The sequence below is a fragment of the Periplaneta americana genome, chromosome 9 (genome assembly GCF_040183065.1).
Source record: "Periplaneta americana isolate PAMFEO1 chromosome 9, P.americana_PAMFEO1_priV1, whole genome shotgun sequence".
Classification (NCBI taxonomy): Eukaryota; Metazoa; Arthropoda; class Insecta; order Blattodea; family Blattidae; genus Periplaneta; species Periplaneta americana.
The window spans coordinates 130,047,025-130,068,779 of NC_091125.1; the positions used below are offsets into that span (position 1 = coordinate 130,047,025).

The 21,755-nt window shown below is 35.5% G+C and overlaps 1 protein-coding gene across 2 annotated transcripts in view; it reads left to right on the forward strand.

Annotated features, from left to right (window-relative positions):
• JhI-21 (Juvenile hormone Inducible-21) overlaps window positions 1-21,755 on the forward strand; it is a 148,309-nt gene that overhangs the window by 43,630 nt on the left and 82,924 nt on the right. Inside the window, exon 1 of one of the 2 annotated variants that reach the window (XM_069835871.1) lies at window positions 1,654-2,352. The exons of the other annotated variant lie outside the window; for it this stretch is intronic. Coding sequence (XP_069691972.1) covers window positions 1,878-2,352 — 475 coding nt within the window. The 5' untranslated portion in view covers window positions 1,654-1,877. Of the gene's footprint in view, window positions 1-1,653; window positions 2,353-21,755 lie in introns of those variants that run through there. 2 annotated transcript variants of the gene reach the window in all.

Consider the following 21,755-nt stretch of genomic DNA (forward strand, 5'->3'; position numbering starts at 1 on the left):
ATTAAACTTGACCACTGAATTAAACTTGAACCGAAAGTCGCAGAAAAATTTAGATCTCTGTATTTTCAACGTATTTTGCTATTTAGCTCTGAAGTGTTCTTGGTTAGTTTCAACTTAAAAAAGAGTAAGTACAAGTAGGCCTAGATACTTGAAATATATAATGCAATTGTTTTTAGTTGAACATATAGGAAAGGTGGTATAAAATTCTCCGGTCATGAAGGATATACAGAATGAACCGTAAGAATCCCGTTAATTTCAGGGTGTTATTCTTTAAGATATTTCAAACGAACAAGCTTAAAACAATTTTGCCCGATTTTGCTTTCTTTTCTAGATAAGAATTTGAAACATTTCATAGCGTGTTTTGGGAAAAATGTTGATTGAATTCCCAGTATTCTCAGTCAGTTTAAGAGAACAGTGAATTATGATAATAAATAATTGAAAGAGTTTTAGTCTTGTTGTTTAAATGTGCAGAAATTTAATCCAAACATACAGTATATAATATTGTAAAATTCCTTTTCAGAACGAAGAGTTACGTTTGTTCGAATCAAATTTCTGCACATTTAAAGGACAAAACTAAAAGTCTTTCAATCATATTTTATTACCATAATACACTGCTCTCTTAAACTTACTGAGCATGTTGTGAATTAAATCAAAGACTTCCCCAAAACACGCTATGAAATGTTCCTTAAGAAACAATTTTTATCTAGAAAAGGAAGCAAAAATGAGTAAAACTGTATTAAGTTTTTTGTATGAAATATCTCAAAGAATAACCCCCTAAAATTATTGACATTACTTATGGTTCACTTTGTATAATATTTTTGCTTCTATCCAAATCATGAAATTTATGTTACAGTATGTTATTTTAATTAATATATTACATTACATTCCCGAGGTTCACTCAGCCTCCTATAAAATTGAGTGCCGGGTCTTTCCCGGGGGTAAAAGGCGGTCAGAGCGTGGTGCCGACCACACCACCTCATTCTAGTGCAGAGGTCATGGAAAGCATGGGGCTCTACCTCCATGCCCCCCAAGTGCCTTCATGGCATGTTACGGGATACCTTTACCTTTTTTTACATTACATTATTTATCCATTTACAGTAATAAATTCGAAAGTTGCACAAGTTTCCGTGTAAACTTGACAATTATCTCCAACTCCAAAATTTCCCCCTCTATTTTTACGTTGTTATTGTGTGAATTCCGTTTGTGTGAAACTAACTCATAAAGAAAGAAAGTCATCTTCGTAACATTCGTTTTCATATCACTAAACGTGCAATTTGTATTTATAAATGTGATTTTTAAAAGCGATCTTACTTACTCCGTTTTACGTCAGTGTAAGTTTAGTTTTGCTAAGCAAATTAAATGAATAGGCCCTTAATTTATTAACATATTATCAGTTTGTGAAAATTACTAATAATGACGAAACAGGAAACAGACGACTATAGATACCAGTAAATTGTATAATATGATAACAAGAGACAATGACGTTATCTGTGCAAAAGGATGTTAAACAAGCTCTCTGAATAAAATGTAGGCTGATATGAATGAGAGCGGTGAAGGTAACCGTTGCTGATGCAAGTTTAGGGGTAACTTACAACTCAGGTAGTAAAGAGGAGGTGGCTGACGTTTGTAGCGGGCTGTACTATCCAGTACGCATGCGTAGTGGGTCGATCGTGAGCCTGCATTGCCTTGTGAGGCGCTGGTCACAGTGGCTAGACGTAGCCACATGAAAACAGTTGAAGGGGAAAGAATCGTTCGAAATTAGCTTTCTGTTCGATAGCTGAGTGAAGTGTTGCGTCAGTGTAGTGTTTTAAGAGATTTTAATAAACCATAAGTGCTTCACAAAGAGGGGTTTAGTGTAATAGAGAGTATAATACAAGATGGGAGTGAAAAGCGAGGATGAAATGCTGGAAGGCGGAACCACGTGTAGTGGCGATGGGGAGAGAGTGGCGTTGAAAAGGAAGATAACGCTTCAGAACGGTGTAGCTATTATAGTAGGAACTATCATAGGATCAGGGATATTCGTGTCTCCTACTGGAGTGTTCAAAGAAACGAAATCCGTGGGAGTTTCTCTCATAGTGTGGCTGCTGTCTGGAGTGTTTTCGATGCTCGGGGCTCTGTGTTATGCTGAACTGGGAACTTGTATAACGCGGTCGGGTGGTGATTATGCGTACATTATGGAAGCTTTCGGCCCCCTTTCGGCCTTCTTGCAACTGTGGGTGAGCTTGGTTGTACTCAGGCCGACCACACAGGCTATTGTGGCCCTTACTTTCGCCCAGTATGCTGCCAAACCTTTCTTCCTGGACTGCCACACACCTGAAAATGCTGTCAGACTTCTAGCTGCAGTCTGTCTCTGTGAGTATTGCATTCATTTCTAGGTTAGTTGAGACAGCCCCTTCAGTTTATATACGATACAAATTTAGTTGAAATAAAACATTCTCTTTTATTTATTTTATCATATAATATGGACGGATTTTACGAAAATAACTGTGTGAAAAGTTAAATATTCGTGTGTCTCTGACAGAAAAACGTAATGGTGTTTCGTTACCGAGTTTTCATATATTATGTGATTACTCTGATTTCTTGAAATGTTACTTGTTTCTCAACTGGATTTTTAATGACCGCATCGTTTAAATGTTTTGCCCTATATTCCTACTGCTGAGATTTTTTTTTTTTTTTTTTTTTTTTTTTTTTTTTTTTTTTGCGCGAGGAGTGAAAGTTCTAATTTATTTCCTTTCTTAGTGATTTTCAATTGCCTTATTACTGACATTAAAGATAGCTGTTTCTTAAATTCATGGGCTGGTGTGTAGAGGTTAATTAAGGATTTTTTTCGACAGATAATGGAAATTATTTCTGCTTCATGTCGATATTTATATGGAAACATGATACTGAAATATGTTGGCACTACTATATCAATAGCGGAACGTAGTTCGTTTACACGGCTTTAAACTTCCCGCTGTCGCCTTTCCAAGTCTGTTCTTGAACTGTAGTATGGTGGGGAACATGTACCCCCTTCCTCTCCTCTAGTTACGCCCATTGATAACATAGTAGTGTCACTTAACGACTAAATTGGATTTTGTTTGTCGAAGTGGCGTTTCTTTTTACGGCGCCCAGTAGAATGCTACATTCTTTCACCTCTTAAAAATAAAGTTCTGTATGTTATTTAACAAAGAGAAAATTTTCCTAATATATCATCGTCATCTATAGGTCACTGTCGACCAGTGTCGGTCTTAGAATTAAATTTCAATTAACTGAATCTTAAAAAATTAAATACTTAACCTTTGATATAACTATGCGCTCCATGAATATTTTTATAATGCTACTGCAGATTTATTGTATCAAGTTTGTAACACTTTTTGGCACAGCAAACGGCTAAAGTTCACCCCTTTCTCACAAAAAAAAAAAAAATTCTATAGCAGCGACACTGAAGGTTTGACGAAGAAAATGGAAAAATTGTCTAATTTTCAGAGGGAAGGTAGTTTGGAATGTGAAAAATTAATATAGACCGTCAATTCACTTGAAAACGTTTTAGAAAATGGGTAAAAATTGGAAAGAATTAATCAGTGTAGGTAACCAACCAAAAGTGATTATTAAATAAAGAGGTAGAACACTTCAAAATGAACGCGAAACGCACATTTCACTTCAATTTATTATATGCAAGGCATATAAAAAGCCTAAACTAACCTAACCTAACCTGTCAGATTCGTATTTGCAATGTATACAAAAAGCCTAAACTAACCTAACCTAACACAGATTCGTATAGGTCTATGCAAGGCATACGAAAAGCTTAAACTAACATTATCTAACCTAACCTGTCATGATTTCCGCATCGAGGAACTTAGAAAAATGAAACTTGGAAGTTTGTGTCGCGTACTATAGAAAAGCCAAATAAAGCATAGTATTCACTAATTAACTGTATTTTATTGTTATTGTAGTTTTAATAAGTAGAACCACATTCCAGTGTATAAATCGTATTTTTATCTGCCTGAAATTGTATTTTTAGGTATCTAAAACGGTGTTCCTAAAAGCTGGGTTTTAAGGACTTGGTCCACTGCTGTGGAGTAACGGTTAGCATGTTTGACCGTGAAACGAGCGAGTCCGAGTTCAAATCCTGCTTGGGACAAGTTACCTGGTTGAGGTTTTTTCTGGGGTTTTCCCTCAACCCATTAAGAGTAAATGCTGGGTAACTTTCGGCGCTGGACCCTGGACTCATTTCGCCGGCATTATCACTTTCATCTCACTCGGACGCAAGATAACCATAACAGTTGATAAAGCGTCGTAAAATAACCAATTTAAAAAAATTAAGGACCTAAGATTCAGAGATCTAATTACATCACTTCTTGCTGAACGTTTTCTAACATACAGGGTGTAAGGGGTATAAATACCGTCCTTTTCACAGTCGTCGGGGACGGTCTACAGGATCAAAAAATGTACATACAACATAGGGTCAAAACTTGATAGTTTTCCCAGAAAAAATATTTCTTTTCTTATTTTATTTGCGTTATACTGCTTATATCGTTAGTAAAATTACGAAAACAATTACATCAGTAGGTATATCTAGAAAAGACTTAATATTAGTTTAAATAAATATTTGTGTTTTCTATTACGTTTTCTTGAAATTAAATAAAAGTGTATGCTTAAATTTCCTAATACTCTGGCGTGAGAGACGTGGCAACGTGTTCAGCAGGCAGTACTCTGCACAGACGTAAGTACGAGTCAGCTGAGTTCAAGCTCCCTGTCCATAGGTATACTGCCGAGCTGATGACAGTTCAGTACAGGGTATTCAATAAACAACTTACAACGTCATTCACAGTTTAGGAATGTCATATGTCATTAATTATTGAGAAAGTCGTCGTAATTCAAGTGAGGCAAGAAGGATGTACCGTTAACGTTTTCCTCAAAGAAGGTTACATAATCGGCGAACTTTTGTAGCAGTTTCTCAACGATTATTAGAAATTAGGAGTCTGTTACCCCGTTTCGAAAATCACACAACCAGAAATTTGTTTAAAAATGATACTGCTTTACGGAAGCGGGAGAGATTATAATTTTGCATTAGAAAAAGGTCCGTGTGATTTTGTGCAGAAAACCATTATTGTTTACTTTTTAGACATACTATAAAATGGTGGAATATTGTTACATAAAATGTAAATTTACCTTAATATTCTATTAATGAGATTGAAAGTTTGTATTTGCTGCTCGTTTTTTGTAAACAATAGTATTATCATGGTCCGCTCCTGCACTAGAACAGAGCAACTGTACCGGTATGTCTGTACCCGCTTGAGCTGTACTGTGTACTTATAAACCCCTCCTCCCTATCCAGCAACGTTGCAAAACGTCTAATATTGTAAACTTTAATAATTAGTTAAATATTGCAATTGGAAAAAAAAATTAGGACTTTTTTCTTCCTTATGACATGAATAATCATCAGTTAAAATAACGGCACTTATACCCCTTTCATCCTGTATGTATTTGTGTTCATGTATTTCATACATACGACGGAAATTATGTACCCCACCCCATTACATAATCTTCTTTGTTGCCATGATGTAGTGGTTTGATGAACAACACAAAATACGAAGATGATGGAATCTTTCACGTTATTACCCGTCAGAATGAGCTAGAATGGGCAGTGAAACCACAGTCTAGTATACACAGTCACGAAGCTTGAGTTGTGAGGGTGCTAGGAACAAAAAACTGTGCCGGTACTATTTCGCATTGTCTGTAATGAGGCGATATTAGCGACCCTAGTGGTTAGCAACTATCTATGGATGCATATTTACTACGTTTGAGCTTCGTGACTGTATATACTAGACTGGTGAAACTGTCCGGCTGTCTCGAATGCCTTCACTTCTCCGACTCCAGGCTATGTCCCACTTAGACGCTAGTATAGCCAACTCTTTAAGCTGTGGCATTGTTTCCAGAGTAATGTTCTGAAACGTATAATTTGTGTGACGCAGCAGAAAACTGCACGTTCAGTGTGATCGACGTGCGCCTTTTTCTAGCGTAATGAAAGTCGCAGTTAACAGACGTAAATAACCAGTTACGACTGCATCAACTGTAATGTGTGGCTTGTCATAGAAGCGGCTCTGCTCCACTTTTTTTTTGTCCCTTTGAGTTTATTTTGATATTAAGTAAATATTTTATGTATTCAAATTTCTGGGAGAGAATGATCACATAGCACTGGAAAAGGAAAAAGATTTTCACAATAAAGAAAATATCGTCGGTTTACAAAGCAAAACACACATTAAGTAAAAAAAAATCAAAATAATATATATATATATATATATATATACTTAGAATTAGAAAATGAAATACACATAAAGAGAAACAGTTTACTAAAAATAAAGTTTTGAGGATTCAGTTTTGTCAAGAACTTTTAAACGCCTTTTTCTGAGAAGTAATTTTTTTTTTACTTAGTGTGTTTTGCTTGTAAACCGACGATATATGCCAACTTCCCAGAGATTTATTAGGAGCAATTCCACGTGTAACTGACTGAAATTTACAGTACACTTTGACAGCAAAATGTCTGCCTAAATTGTATAATGGGTTGAAATTAGACTGTGTCACCGCAGGCTTTTATAGAGGGAAGTGTACACTTAAGATACATATAAAAATAAACTTCTTTAATAGGAAAAATATACTATTTATTTACGTCCAAAGTGTGACATAAATGTCAACTCTCTCTTCGGGTGAACATGGTTCTCCACAGATTTCTCTGAATTGTCATTGCTGATACAATTTTGCAAAATATAGTTCGGAAAGGAAATTGTAATCTTCAGTTTAAGTTGCAAACGACCTCCAAACCACGATTAGTAATGGAGTTATGGCCGAAAAAGTGATGTGTAACAGACTGACCTCATTTCTGTAACTGACTGACATCTCTGAATTTTGAAATGAAGTTGCACTTACAGAACCGTAAATAGTACAAAATAATATGAAACTTGATAAGTAGTAAATTAACATAACGATTAATTTAAATGAATAATATGTTTTCCAGAATACAAAAATTAGTTTGCTTAACCATGCATCTTAAATGACACAAGTATTACATAGGCCTACTTAATAACATATATAGTTCTTTCTCTGTGATTAAATACTGTACATACAAGCCATATGCATTGGTGTTTAATTTTAGGACTATAAGAGTGTCATGGCATCAATTCCCCAGCGTAAAACAGTATGTTACGTTATTCAAGCGCGTTCCTAATCATCTGGCACTGACCTCCTTATCGATTACGATAAGGTGACGCAGATCACAGTTTATATTTCCCATGCCTATGGCTGTTATATATTATGTTCATAATAATAGATTAGAATGTTGAGTTCTACTTTTAGATTGAATTTGAACCACTGGAATTAAACACGTAGAAGCACTCCACGGCACTCGTTGACTCATTCAGTCTAACAAGTATGTACTGCAGGAACACTGTCAATATGTCACTTGTTATCTGAATAAACTTTAGTTTCTTTTCGCACACGGAACCTGTGGACCTTTCGCACTGATTGTTCACAAGACAGTTGTACATATTCTACAACATAGGGATCTAACACTTTCACGTAATGAACTCCATGAGATGCCGGAATAGGTGCAAGATGTTCAAATCGTTTTTCGAGATACTTTTTTCCTTCGTCTATCTCAATGTCTGCTACCTCCTTAACAATAATTTGGATGTTTTTATTGCTCACAATGTTACAAAATTCTGTAGCGCTTTGCATCTTCTTCCCCGATTTCGCAGGCATCCATGCCATCCTTTTTACTTGGCCTCCAAGCACATCCACGGCTCCTTTGCCATGATGTGACTGAAAGAATTTCCATTCTATGTTAAATCCAAATATGCGAGCAAGCAATGTCACATTGCTCAATGTTTACTTCTGTTTAAAATGACTCGCTGCTTTATCTGAAAATATTTTTACCACCTCAATGTTCGGAAGAATCGCCAAAATTTCCGAAAACACTTTTCGTAGACAAACATTCACTGCATAGCCTATTTGTCACGTGCTACATAATCTGACACTAATGCAGAGGATTTCTTCTGAACTTCCCTGTCACCTTCCTGTTTAAACCAGGTAACAGCAGTAAATATTGAGACCTGCGTATTGCTCCAATGAGCTGCCTGAATCTCATTTTGCTTTTTTCAGGTATAATTACTGCACACTTATCACCAGTTCACGTATAACTTCACCAAGGCCTTCCAAGTAACTAAGCACACTGTGAGAATGAACAGCTGAGAGCGCGACATGTCAGTCACTCACAATGCCGCTGCGGAAAACGAAATCACTTTAGAAGAAAATGTTCTAATACTTTTTTATTGGTTATATAGTAATAACGCAGAATACCAAAGGAAATTTTAATCTGTCAATTATTGTGCTGTGTGGAAGAGTTTTTGTATGTTTCTTGTGACGGACTGACCGTAACTTACAGTACAAATAATTATAATGATTTTAAGTTATTTATAATCTTAGGATACTTCAACTAATTACATATTTACTTCAAGGAAAGACCAAAATATAGTATACAATAAAGACGGCTCGAAATAAAACAAATTTACGTGTCCAACTTGTGACACGAAACATAAGTAGCCTATCTTTACGTGTCTTTTTTAAGCGTTTGGAATATGACAAGATCTGCAGCAAATTATAGACTAAAAGAAACAGTATTTTAAACATTATCTTACGAAATAAAGCGATTTAAAGTATAAAGAAACATATTTATTCAACAAAAATACTCCTACATCAATTTCAAGAAATTCACTTCAGTATGACATTTTCGTGGAATTGCTCTTAGATTACCGGTAGCATGGGCAGTAACCTTTCCATAATTTTTCTCATAGTACCATTTCGGACTTAATCTGTTCTGAATTCCCTTGCCAACTTTGTCCAAGAATTTATTATTTCTGTTGTATATGATATATTATATTTTTTCGGCTTGCCTTGTGCTGATGATGCATGTTTCGTCTGCATGTAATGAAATACTTTCGAAGAAATGTAACTTAATTTATTACATGGTATTTGAGAAGCAATAATAAAATATTAGTTCGGTCTTAGAATTAAATTTTAATTAACTGAACCTTAAAAAATTAAATACTTGACCTTTGATATAACATGCGCACGATGAATATTTTCATAATGTTACTGCAGATTTAGTTTTTTTTTTTTGGCACAGCAAACAGCTATGCTGTGGATTGAATTCGGCGTAGCTCTGTGGTCAGAGCGCTTGATATGTAGAACCAAGGACCCGAGTTCGATCACCGGCGCCGGAGCGAATTTTTCTCCTCAAATATTAATAAAATAATAGGCCTACACGCAATATTTGAATTATTTTAAAACCAAAGAATAGAATCCAAAAACTATTAAATTAATTGAAAACTATTAAATTAAACGAATCAGAACGTATTAAATATTAAAACATAAAATTAAGTTACAATTATTTACACACCTTTGAGCAATTCTCATGTTTGGGGATTCAATGTTTCATTATAGATTGACAGAAGGGAGATGAAGAAAAAAGTTTAAGTAATAAGAAGAAAATAGTATAATTAGGAATTACAAACAGTACCAATATTATAAATAAAATTAATTACAATTGAAAGGGTTTGTAACTAATATTCATGAGTAAATAAAATTTAAAAAATTCTAATCGTCTACCTCTATGTTAATTATTTTTAATAATTTATTTAATTTTAACTTTAAATTTCACTGTAGATCTATTTACATTTTCTAAATCAAGGTACTGAATTCTAACCACGTTTCATACCAGTAACCGTTAAACATTTCGACTCTGTGATATCCCTTCCCGTTATACTTATGCTAATGCATGTTGAAATTTTTGTTGTCCTTATGAAAAAAAAGTTAATGTATATTTGTACGAGTATATCTGCTTCAACTTGGGGTTCATTGTCGCCCTCACATAAGCTCGCCATCGGTACCTATCCTGAGCAAGATTAATCCAGTCTCTATCATAATATCCCATCTCCCTCAAATCTATTTTTATATTATCTTCCCATCTACGTCTCGGTTTCCCCAAAGGTCTTTTTCCCTACGGCCTTCAAACTAACACTCTATATCAGTGGTCGTCAGCACTCACTGAAATGTGCAAAGGGTACGCGGTGCTGTCCGGTGTGCACCGTCGTGCAACAGGGAGAGATACAGAGCATACCCGCTAGCAGCTACGGAGTGCACTGAGTTTTCCGCGGGTAAGAGACTCTAGCCCCAGCGTTCTCTGTGCTGACGACCCCTGCTCTATATGCTTTATGGATTCGTCCATACATGCTACATGCCATCAAACGTTTGGATTTAATATTCCTATTTATGTCAGTACCAAATCTCATAGCCATAACCTTATTCCTCTGCTGTGATGGTGGCAGAGAATCAATCACATTCCGAGGCTTATGTTGTGGATTCGTAACAAGCTGTTTTTTTTACGGTGATGGGTTGTTAGCCATTCGCCCAGCCATCAAACTGGAGGACCACCCCTTATCGGCTGTCCGCGACTGCTTATTCAATATATTCGCAGCTACTCTACATATCTGGAGGCTATCTCCTTTATCCGCAACCTGAGGACGCACCATGCTGTGGTCACCCACCATACATGGAGTTATTAATAATAATAATAATAATGATAATAATAATGATAAAAAGAAGAAGAATGATACATAAATAGATGCTATGGAGAGATTGTTGCACGTGTGCGGTGACAGGTGTAACTCTGAATTATTCTCATGTCTGGCATAGAGGTTATTTTTAATTGGAGCTGCACAGTCGTGAACCTGGGGAATGTTTCTCGGTCGCCACAGGATAGACACAGGACTCTGTAACTGCTAGGACAGGGTAGGATTAAATGATTATACTAATACTAATTTTCAGACGTGGTGCGGTGTACTGCGATCAACCGAGAGGTCTAACATTAAGTCAGCCAGTGTTGGAAACTTTGCAACCAGATAATCTCAGGGCAATTTTGTCGATTATCAAAGCATGTTCGATAAAGATACAGCATGTTTCTTTATCGTCTGTGTGTAAATAAAATATACGATAAACGCACAGGCACAAGCCTCAAAACCAATAATTACAATACTTCGCATACCTAGGATATCACCACAGTCTACTATATACAGTCACGAAGCTTGAGTTTTGAGGGTACTAGAAACAATAGACTGTGCCAGTACTATTTTGCATTGCCTGTAATGAGGCGATACTAGCGATCCTAGTGGTGAGCAACTATCTAATGTATGCATATTTACTACGTATTGAGCTTCGTGACTATATACTAGACTGTGATATCACGGTGTTCTTCATTGGCGGACGTATCATAAATATTGAACGAGAGTGTTCGTACCGTACCAATAGGTCTACCTAGAATCACAGATGTTTTTCATAGCCTAAATAGAAAGGGACGAAGACGATAAAAAAGGGAGGAAAAGAAAGAATGTAAAGTACGACTAGAATAAAAAAGTAAAAGAAAAAGAATAAATAAGGAAAAGAAGAGGGAGGGAGGAAAAAAACAAATAGAATAAAAAGAAAATGAAGGAATAAAACGTGTGAAAAGGATGATCCTAAGAAGAGGATAAACACTGGGATAGACAATAGGACTAGAGCAGCGATGTCATCCCGTCCTATTATGTGCTGTGCTCCGATTTCGTTCTAGCAACAGCACGCGTTCAAACCTTACCTCCCCTGCTGCCCCTCTCTTACGTGCAGTCTTAAGGCTCATTCACAATGAAAATTAAACATAACGTAAGCGTTAACTTAAGAATATAAACGTTACGATAAAATCAAGAAATACCATCATTCACGATGGGAACATAAACATAACAGCAAACATGCTTGGTAACCATGGAAACATAACGACGCCATTTCCTTATATTCTGTCGTATAGGCTTACTTCAGCGCTCAGTTTGGAGTTTGCAAACTTTCATGTTAACGTCTTACGGTAATGTTTGTCAATGCTTATGTGAATCATTGTGAATGATCCCATTTGGTAGCCTGGGCGCATACTTCTGTGTTTATGTTACGGTTATGTTTAATTTTCATGTGAATGGGCCTTTACGCTAGATGTGATAGGAGGTACAAATTTAATAAGCCTACAGTAGGCTACATCACTCGACCTCATGCTAAAGAGTAAATAGCATTGAAGTCATCACAATATCCTTAGTTACTCCAATTTCTACTTTTTATTAAAAAGTAAATAAAAATTTGTTTAAGAAAAAATTATCTTCGGCAGCACATATAGTTGTAAACAGTTTTTTTTTTCTTTCATGAAACTTAACAAATCTAGGCTAAAGAGTCTACTGATACACAATCATTTATGTTCAGGTTTAAGGATTGCAACTGCTAACCTAATATTAACTTACCTCATATAAAGAATATTATACAGGGTGAAAGTGAAATACCCTTGCAGATTTCCAGAGCGAATAGCTCATGATGTATGTAATAAAAAACTATAATATAGTATTGGTGGAAAGTTCATAGTTTTTTTTTTTCAGAAAAAAAAAGTTCCTCCCCCCCCCCCAAATGTTTAACAATCCCTTATTCGGTAACTATTGCGACTAGGATCGTGATTTTTATCCATATCGGTAGGAAATACAATAAAGAATAATTATTTATCTCTCTGCATATTTCAATAGCGTGCACGATTTTCGTGTAAATTTAATTTTAAAAGACCCCTAAATTCAAACCATTGCACGAAGCGAACGCGTGGCAACATCTTGGCAGCTTACGTACGGAGACTCACCGAATTCGTTGACCTCTTATATCTGTATATATGAGTAGTGGGTTTAGCGGCGATGTTGCCGGACTGCTAAAACTTCGAACTTAATTTTCTAATTAATCGTACATTTAACTACAAAACGTAATAAGGTTTTCTACTCATTTACGTGTACCCTATCGTCTCTTTCAATCTGCAAGGTTATTTCACTTCCACCTTGTAGGGCCTATGTCTTGTTACTGGCGACATTTACCTCAATTTGTGTTAGAGTATAACTTCTTTTTCGGAACGATTGAATTGGAAGTTCTGCGTTCTCCTATCGTATCAGATGTTTTTACATAGTACTCATTACGCTTATCGCCTCTCCCATGTGTAGCTAGATAAGAAATGCGATGAAACAGATTACACACGAGTTGAAATGTGATTGTGCCGTATGTTGGTGTAAGTTAACACCAGGAGGAAGGAAGAGAGCAAAATAAAACTCTGCATGCCTTATAACTAGGGAGCGGATTTTTATGTGCTATAAAATTGAAATATATTTATTTTTTATGTGCTAAAAATAAAAAAAATATTTTTTTATATGACAAAAATACCTTACTTAGCGTGGAAAAAAAATGTTACTACGTACTCAACAACTACACTTGAGTGCTAGTAGTTGGCCGAGAATTGCAGTGAACAACAAAGGTCAACTCCAAATTCTCCATCACAAATGCATGCCGATTATCTCCGAACAAGGACTTATATTGTGAAAACGATCTTTCTACATTACAGGACGTCAGACGTGCATATTTAGAGAGAGGAATGTCACAAACACAAACACAGTCAATTTCACCTACAGGCACACCCTCCAATACTTCAGCAACTTTACACATTTTTTATATCTCCTGTTTTTCCCAAACTCATTCTGGAATTTGTCCCTTAGTAATTGTACTTCTGAACCTGGTAGCGAGTCTAGTTTAATTTCCACGGCACGCACCTCCCTGTTTCAGAAAACAGGTTTTTGGATGTTTCGAGTTTTTTTATGGTGTCACACAAAAAGCTTAGATTTGCTAATAGGAAAGCCAAATCGTTTTTTAAACAACCATCTTTCAGTATATCTTGAAGGATATCGATTGACGAAGCCCGATAACAGGGAATCACAACAAGATATATTGCCTTACTTGATAGACATGAGCGAGAGGCGAGAGATTTGTTTAAATTAAATAATGTTCATACCCGAGCTCTTATCTGTTGTGTTTCACAAACAAAGCGTGGAATGAAATCATCTTCAGCAACAATAAACATTCCTAATTATGTGTTGCAAGATCTCTCCTCCTTGTCTATGTTAATTTATTCTCTAATAATAACACTGATATGCTGCCTAGCAGTTCTCTGAACTTGAGGCGATACTATTACAAAAATGGATCATGGATACACCACACAGCGCTTAGAAACACGAAGCAACCAAGAATTCTTAAAAAGATAACGTACTTCTGAGTGACATAATTGATTTAGTTTTAAAATATTTAAAATTTCTTGCAAAAAAATTATTTAAGTAAAAAAACTCAAAGATTTATGTGTTTATAATAGATTTCCTGAAAATATGTATTTACATAATTTTTTTTTGTGAAAATATGTGTTTTTATGTGAAATAAAATTCGGATTTTAAACTTGAGACTTCATGTTCGGAAATTTTAACTTTGTTAATTGTGTTTTATCACACACAAAAAGAATATTTAATTACATAGGAATCCGCTCCTTACATATAACTCATTGGTAAAAAACAAAGCGGATTTGACTTTTGATGTTGGTGAGAGGATGGATGTCTGTCATTTGACAGCACTTGAAGTACATCTGTTATTTTGAGGTTTGTTTAATATTTGGAAAGGTGTAGTCTGCACTTCAGAAGAGTGGAAATGATAAAGTAACTATTTCTGGAAGATGATAAATAATAATCAGTAGAAACAAATCTGCGAGTAAATGGTAAAAACAGTACACAATAAATGTAATTGAATAATTGGTAACAAAGTGAGCAAACTGACTAGTAAATAGTGATTGAAACATTTGAATGAATGTGTAATGGCCGATTTCTCGAACAATATTTAAATAATCATTAAAGCTAATGAGTCTGTGAGTATTATAAATGCGTTTATCCACTTCGATTAGGTAATGTGGACTTTACATCACTAATAAAAATGTTGTAAACACATTCATTACGCAACTAGTTAGGTAATACTTCTATTACGCAACTAGTTACATAATGATACTGCTACTTTCTGGCTGCGTAATGTGAACCACACATGAAATTAAATAAAATTAAATTGATTTTATTTATTATAAACATTAACAAGAGTTTGTTCACAATTTTTATAAACATTAAATTGCAGAATTTTCAGCGTTTTCAATATCTGAATCTTCGTTTGAACTCATTTTAACAATGTTTGTTTATTTCTCCTAGTAGTTTACTGCTGTTCTTCTGTTATAAACAAAAACCTAACGTGTTCAAATGTAATAAAACAAACAAACGAATCACCTCTCGCAGGAAGAAACTAATAATAATAAAATGTTCTCTGCACAAAAGACATGCTCAAAACTAATAAAAATAATAAAATCACATTTATTAAAAAATCATTTTTTATGTAAAAGTGGATAGACTTGTACGATATACTTATCGTAATTTCATATTATAATACTTGACTGGTTATCAAACTCGTATTGTAATATAAAACGTTACGATACTCTTATCGTAAATAACTGTTCTCGAACATTCGGTAAGCATAATGATTTCTTAAATCACTAACTTAACCTCTCAATGTTGGGAGTGGATATGGCATCTGTAACTCTTCTTACATGAGCAGAACTATCGAAAGAATACGTTGATCTTCAGCTTTCATCTCTTTTAATGGAAATAGCAAAGTCTACTAAATATAGTGGAAATATTTACACTACTATAGGGGAACAACTTACAAAACTCCGTTGGTCTGCGCATGCGTCAATCTCAAAGAGTGGCACAATATACTATTCACCTCCTCCTTCCTAATTGTCAACCAATAACGGGAGAAGGCGTTACTCATGTAGACTTTCAATGAAGTAGAATATTTTCGCATTTGTTATACTTAATAATAACTCAAAATGCAGTAGTCAGATTCTAATAAGGAAAAAAGAATGTTGAAGAGTAATGTTTGCAGATTTCCAAGATGTTTGAGTCGCCACAATATAACAAATGTAAGACTTCTTAATTGAGGTTTGTTTTACACTATTGCAGTGTGGGGAAAATATGTTTTTGAAGTAGAAAATCAATCAACGATAACTTTTTTTTTTAAAGATAAGTGGATAGTTGCAGTGTATGAAATCGTCTAAATACAGATATTATTACTTGTTAAAGGTTTATGTCTGACTGTTCGCGGTCCGTCACGTAGCGCGCGTACATAAACATTATTTATTTTCAAAACCCAACAGTGCTTTAAAAATAAGCATTTACTTTTTTTTGATTGGTTTCATTTACTTAAAGGCCAGACTAAAATGTTTAATCAGTTGTCTCCAGTCTTTTCAATTGGATTTTTGTATCAAAAAACCCACTTAACGTAAAGGAACTATTCTGTCGCAGCCTTTTCGCAGAATATGGAAAAGACAAGTGAAAGAAATGTGTTGATCACGTTAAAAATAACTAAGAACAATATTTTTGTAGTGCTAGTGTATTAGACAGTGAAATTGACAGAATAATTTCGTTAGAAGTTTAAGTGAAAGCAGTGATGCATCAGATGACTTGTCAATCAGTGCGACAGTGGTTCAGATTAATGGAGGAAGACTCCGCCTCCAGCGCAGCGGTAAGGTTTAGTAACCTCCTACAGCGGAGTTTTGGCAGTTGTTAACCTATAGATACGGCGACTATGGTGATTATTGAAGTCTTCAATAGTTATTTAGACAACAAGGATACAAAGTGACTAACTTTTGCAAGCGTGAGAGATTTTTTAAACGATCCGTTAAGCGAGTTTAAAAATCTCATAAGTGAAAAAAAAAAAAAAGCCACAATTTCAAAATTATAAAATAATTTGGAAATTAACTTTTAATGGTTGTGAATATTACTGAAACGGCAATAGATGTGCGTTGTTAAGGCCAGCTGCTGTGATTTGTTTGGTCGGCATTGATTTGTTTAGTCGCCATTAATATTCTTACGGCGATAGAAGTTTACAGATTTGTAATTTAATTCATATGAGCGAGGAAAGCTATAAGAATGGTGTATTAAATATTTCACGTGATGTAAAGTAATCGGCAAATAATTTTATGGAAGAGCTCATTCCTGAAAGTCTAGACTTCAATAGAGAAAGAGTATGAAGAATTTGTGAGTTGGCGGCAGCAAAGGAAATCCAGAAGATGTCGCATGAAGTTTTTCTTGCTTATCTATGTGGAAAATCTGAAGTTTATAAGTATTAAATCTTGTGTTCGAAGTTTTCTGTGTTAAAATAAACTTTAGCTGTGAAGGAAAATATAGATGGAAGTTATTACCAACAGTGAAAGCAATTCTTAAAAGACAAAGTGAAGGTTATAACTTATAAATATAAGTAACGTTTCAACAGCACAATAACTATAAATTTGTTAAAAATGAATAATGCATTTTATATTGAATAAATTGTTTGAAGTTTAATTAATTTTCTGCTTTGAAATTGAATTGTTTCACGTGTGCAAACTTCGTATTTTTTTTAAAGCGTGCAATTTTGTTTGCGCGACATGCAAAAATGACGAACTTTGGACACTTGAAACAATTACAAACTGGCATACTTTGAACTAGGTATAGTGGAGAAAATAAGATTATCGTCTCTTCAGATGAAGTATTTGATATTGCATACAACATTGACAGACCAAAAGTGTATAGAAATTGTGTTGATTTTTTAATTCTTTATAAAATATAGCGAAAAAGAGTTCATGAACGTTTTCGCCTGAATAAAGTGCAGTCACGAATTTGGTAACAGGTACAAGAGTGCTTGTTACGTATTACACAACTGACCAAATACTGATAATTTTTAGATTTTATGCAAGTTTTATTTTATGAATAAGATTGTGTTACATTTTTAAATTAATTTATACGACACTAGTTTCACCTACATGAATTTAGGACTATGTCCACATTCATTAAATCTGAATAAATAAATTACTGACTAAAGGAACGACTGACTAAAGAAATGACTGACTGAGTGAAGAAATGGCTGACTGATTGAAGAAATGGCTGACTGATTGAAAAAAAAGTGACTGAATGAAGAAATGACTGACTGGCTGGCTGAAGAAATGACTGATTGATTGAAAAAAAGTGACTGAGTGAAGAAATGACTGACTGACTGGCTGGCTGAAGAAATGACTGACTGACTGACTGGCTGAAGAATGAGTGATTGACTGACTGGCTGAAGAATGAGTGATTGACTGACTGGCTAAAGAATGAGTGATTGACTGACTGGCTGAAGAATGAGTGATTGACTGGCTGAAGAATGAGTGATTGACTGACTGGCTGAAGAATGAGTGATTGACTGACTGGCTGAAGAATGAGTGACCGAGTGGCTGAAGAATGAGTGACCGAGTGGCTGAAGAATGAGTGACCGAGTGGCTGAAGAATGAGTGACCGAGTGGCTGAAGAATGAGTGACCGACTGGCTGAAGAATGAGTGACCGACTGGCTGAAGAATGAGTGACCGACGGGCTGAAGAATGAGTGACCGACCGGCTGAAGAATGAATGAGTGACTGACTGATTGAAGAAATGAGTGATCGACTTCTCGAAAAAAAAATTAGAATGGCTGAAAAAGATTATTGAAGAAATGGGTGATTTACTGAAGAAATAAGTGATTGAAGAAGTGACAGGAAATGGGTAAGTGACTGGAAAAATGTGTAACTGAGGAAATGTGTGGTAGGAGAAATGAGTGAGGAAATGACTGAGTGACTGAAGAAATGTGTGGCTGAAGAAAAGAATAGCTCAAGAAATGTGTGATTAATTAGTTAAACAGATGAAATGTACGGTAGTAAAATCGTGTGGTGAAATTTTAGGTTATATAAAGGAACATTGACACAGAGCAAGAAGTTGAATAATTTGAGAACATTTCTATCTTCCACCGGTATAAAGTAACGGTTAGCATGCCTGACCATGAAACGTGGGGTCCAAGTTCAAATCCTGATTGGGACAAGTTACCTGTTTGAGGTTTCTTCCGAGGTTTTCCCATCGAAAGCAAAATTTTTTTTTAATTATTCTTTTATTTTATTGGATTATTTTACGACGCTGTATCAACATCTAGGTTATTTAGCGTCTGAATGATAAGAAGTTGATAATGCCGGAAAAATAAGTCCGGGGTCCAGCACCGAAAGTTACCCAGCATTTGCTCTTATTGGGTTGAGGGGAAACCCCGGAAAAAACCTCAACCAGGTAACTTGCCCCAACCGGGATTCGAACCCGGGCCACCTGGTTTCGCAGCCAGACGCGCTGACCGTTACTCCACAGGTGTGGACTTCGAAAGCAAAAACTGGGTGCGTAACTTTCGGCACTGGACCCTGGACATATTTCGCCGACATTAAAACCTTCATATCATTCAGACGCTTGATAACCACAGTAGTTGATAATACGTCGTAAAATAAACTAGTAAAAAATTCTTTCGTCACTTGCATTGGTATGTAGGAGCGTACTATCTTTCACACACCTCCATCTAATCAGCAACATTCGACAGGCTCTCGTCCAAAGCGGCAATTACACATTTGATGCCCGTAAAACTTTGGTGATGATTCATGCAATGGATTCCTTTGTTACGTAAAGAAATTGCACACGAGTGAAAGGAACGTCTGGGGTCAGACCGTGCAGTTACATGTAATGAGTTTTGTACACGATACAAATTTCATACGTGATATCTCCGAGAGTCCACTTCGCTCCATTCATTCGGGAGTTGCCATAGCAACCTAGTTATAGGTAACATAACAAGATTATGAATTTAATCTCGTTAAGTTACGCATAATACTGTTGCGTAAGTATCAGATTACGTTCACATAAAATCACGCGACACGATCACAAATATTAGTCGCATTAAACTGTATGCATAGGAGGCGTAGACCTGTTGATATCCCACTGCTAGAATGAGGGCGTATTATTCAGCGAACTAGGCTCGTCCCTGATTGGAGTGGTTCTTGTGACGGACAAGATCGGAGTATGAGGACTTTCCTCGGGATTCTTCCGCATAAATACCTCGGCATTACTTTGTAGCATTTCATTTTATGTAACTTTTCATTCTGAAAAATAATTTTAAAATGTTACATTTGTTCGGATCAAATTTCTGCATATTTAAAGGATGAAATTGGAATTTTTTTCTAGCGGGTTATTATCATAATACACTGCTCTCTTAAATTGACTGAGAATATTGGGAATTAAATCAGTGGCTTTCCCAAAACACGCAATGAAATGTTTCATATGAAACAATTTTTATTTCGAAAAGGAAACAAAATCGAGCAAATTTGTATTAAGCTTTTTTATTTTAAATATTTCAAAGAATAACCACCCTGAAATGAATCACACTACTTACGGTTCACTCAATTAAATAAAAATAAATATTGATATGATACATAAGATGCGAGACTTCTATCCATTGTTAGTCTTCAAGTTTTTTCTTTTTTTCTTTCTTCCTTTTTGTCTTTTTTCCTTTTTTTATTTTACATTTTTTATTACTATAAGTCTGTGCCTATTTGTTTTAAGTCGCAGTTTTTCACCCAGAGTCCAGATATTTAGGCACTCCTAAGGGTGCTATTCATAGACATTTCGCTAGCCCGCGCTACGAGCGTGCTAAACTAACCCCAGCTATCGACGGGTTACTTGTACAGGATTCGTATAGTATCGCTAATACTGGTTTATGAATACGAAAAACGTTAGTTCGCTGATCATCCACCGGAAGCCCGGGCTAAGAATGTCTATGAATACGGCCCTTACTTACTTACTTGCTTACAAATGGCTTTTAAAGAACCCGAAGGTTTTTGCCGCCCTCACATAAGCCCGCCATCGGTTGCTATCATGTGCAAGATTAATCCAGTCTCTAACATCATATCCTACCTCCCTAAATCGATTTTAATATTATCCTCCCACCTGCGTCTCGGCCTCCCTAAAGGTCTTTTTCCCCTCCGGTCTCCCAACTAACACTCTATATGCATTTCTGGATTCGCCTATATTTGCTACATGACCTGCCCATCTCAAACATTTAGGCATTTATAGTACTTAAAATAGGAAGGCAAAAAAGGCAAGTAAAAGCATGTAAAAAGCATTGTGTTTTAAAAAAGCATAATAGGTAGGCAAAAAAAAAAAGGCAATTAAAATTTGTGAATTGATTTGTAAATTAAAAAAAAAAAGCAAAATATTTTTATTTACCTCTGATTAAGGTTCTGGCTGATATGTAGCCTACATGTATTATCAGGCAGTACATCTCACTTGATGATATGTGTCAGAGAAAGAACAAATTTGAAGTCTGATTAGTGTAATATGTAGCTAGTCGGCGATGTGTGCAATGAAGGGGGGAAGGAACCGGCTATCCTATTCCATTATCTCCTGACCTAGTTGCCTCATAAATTGTACCTTGATGTCATTGTGAGGTTCAGATTTGTCTTCGACAGTTGACTAAACAACAGTATTTTTATGAGTCGATTTATATTATATTCATCCAACACACTTTGTTATTAGTGGACATTACACCGAGGTATGTGTTTATAATAGATTTTGTGACTCTGTCGTCTATGGATTAGAACAGTTTTATCAACAGTAATCTCACTAGAGGTTTTGATTCTATTGATAAATCTGCGAGTGGAACACGAGAAAATTTATCTAGAGAAAATCAAAACTCGAGTGGGGTTTAATTGACTATTACACGATTAGAAGAAAGTATATAAAGATTAGAAGTAACGAAGTACTCCAATACAATAAAATATTGACTTACGAAAATACAGCTGTCTTCAAATGTATTATTGTACCATCTCAACATTACAAATATTACGCTAGATGCATGCTAGATGGCAGTAGTGAGTTATGATTACTAGCAATGCCTTCTCGTCGAGAAGTTATCGATCTATATCACGA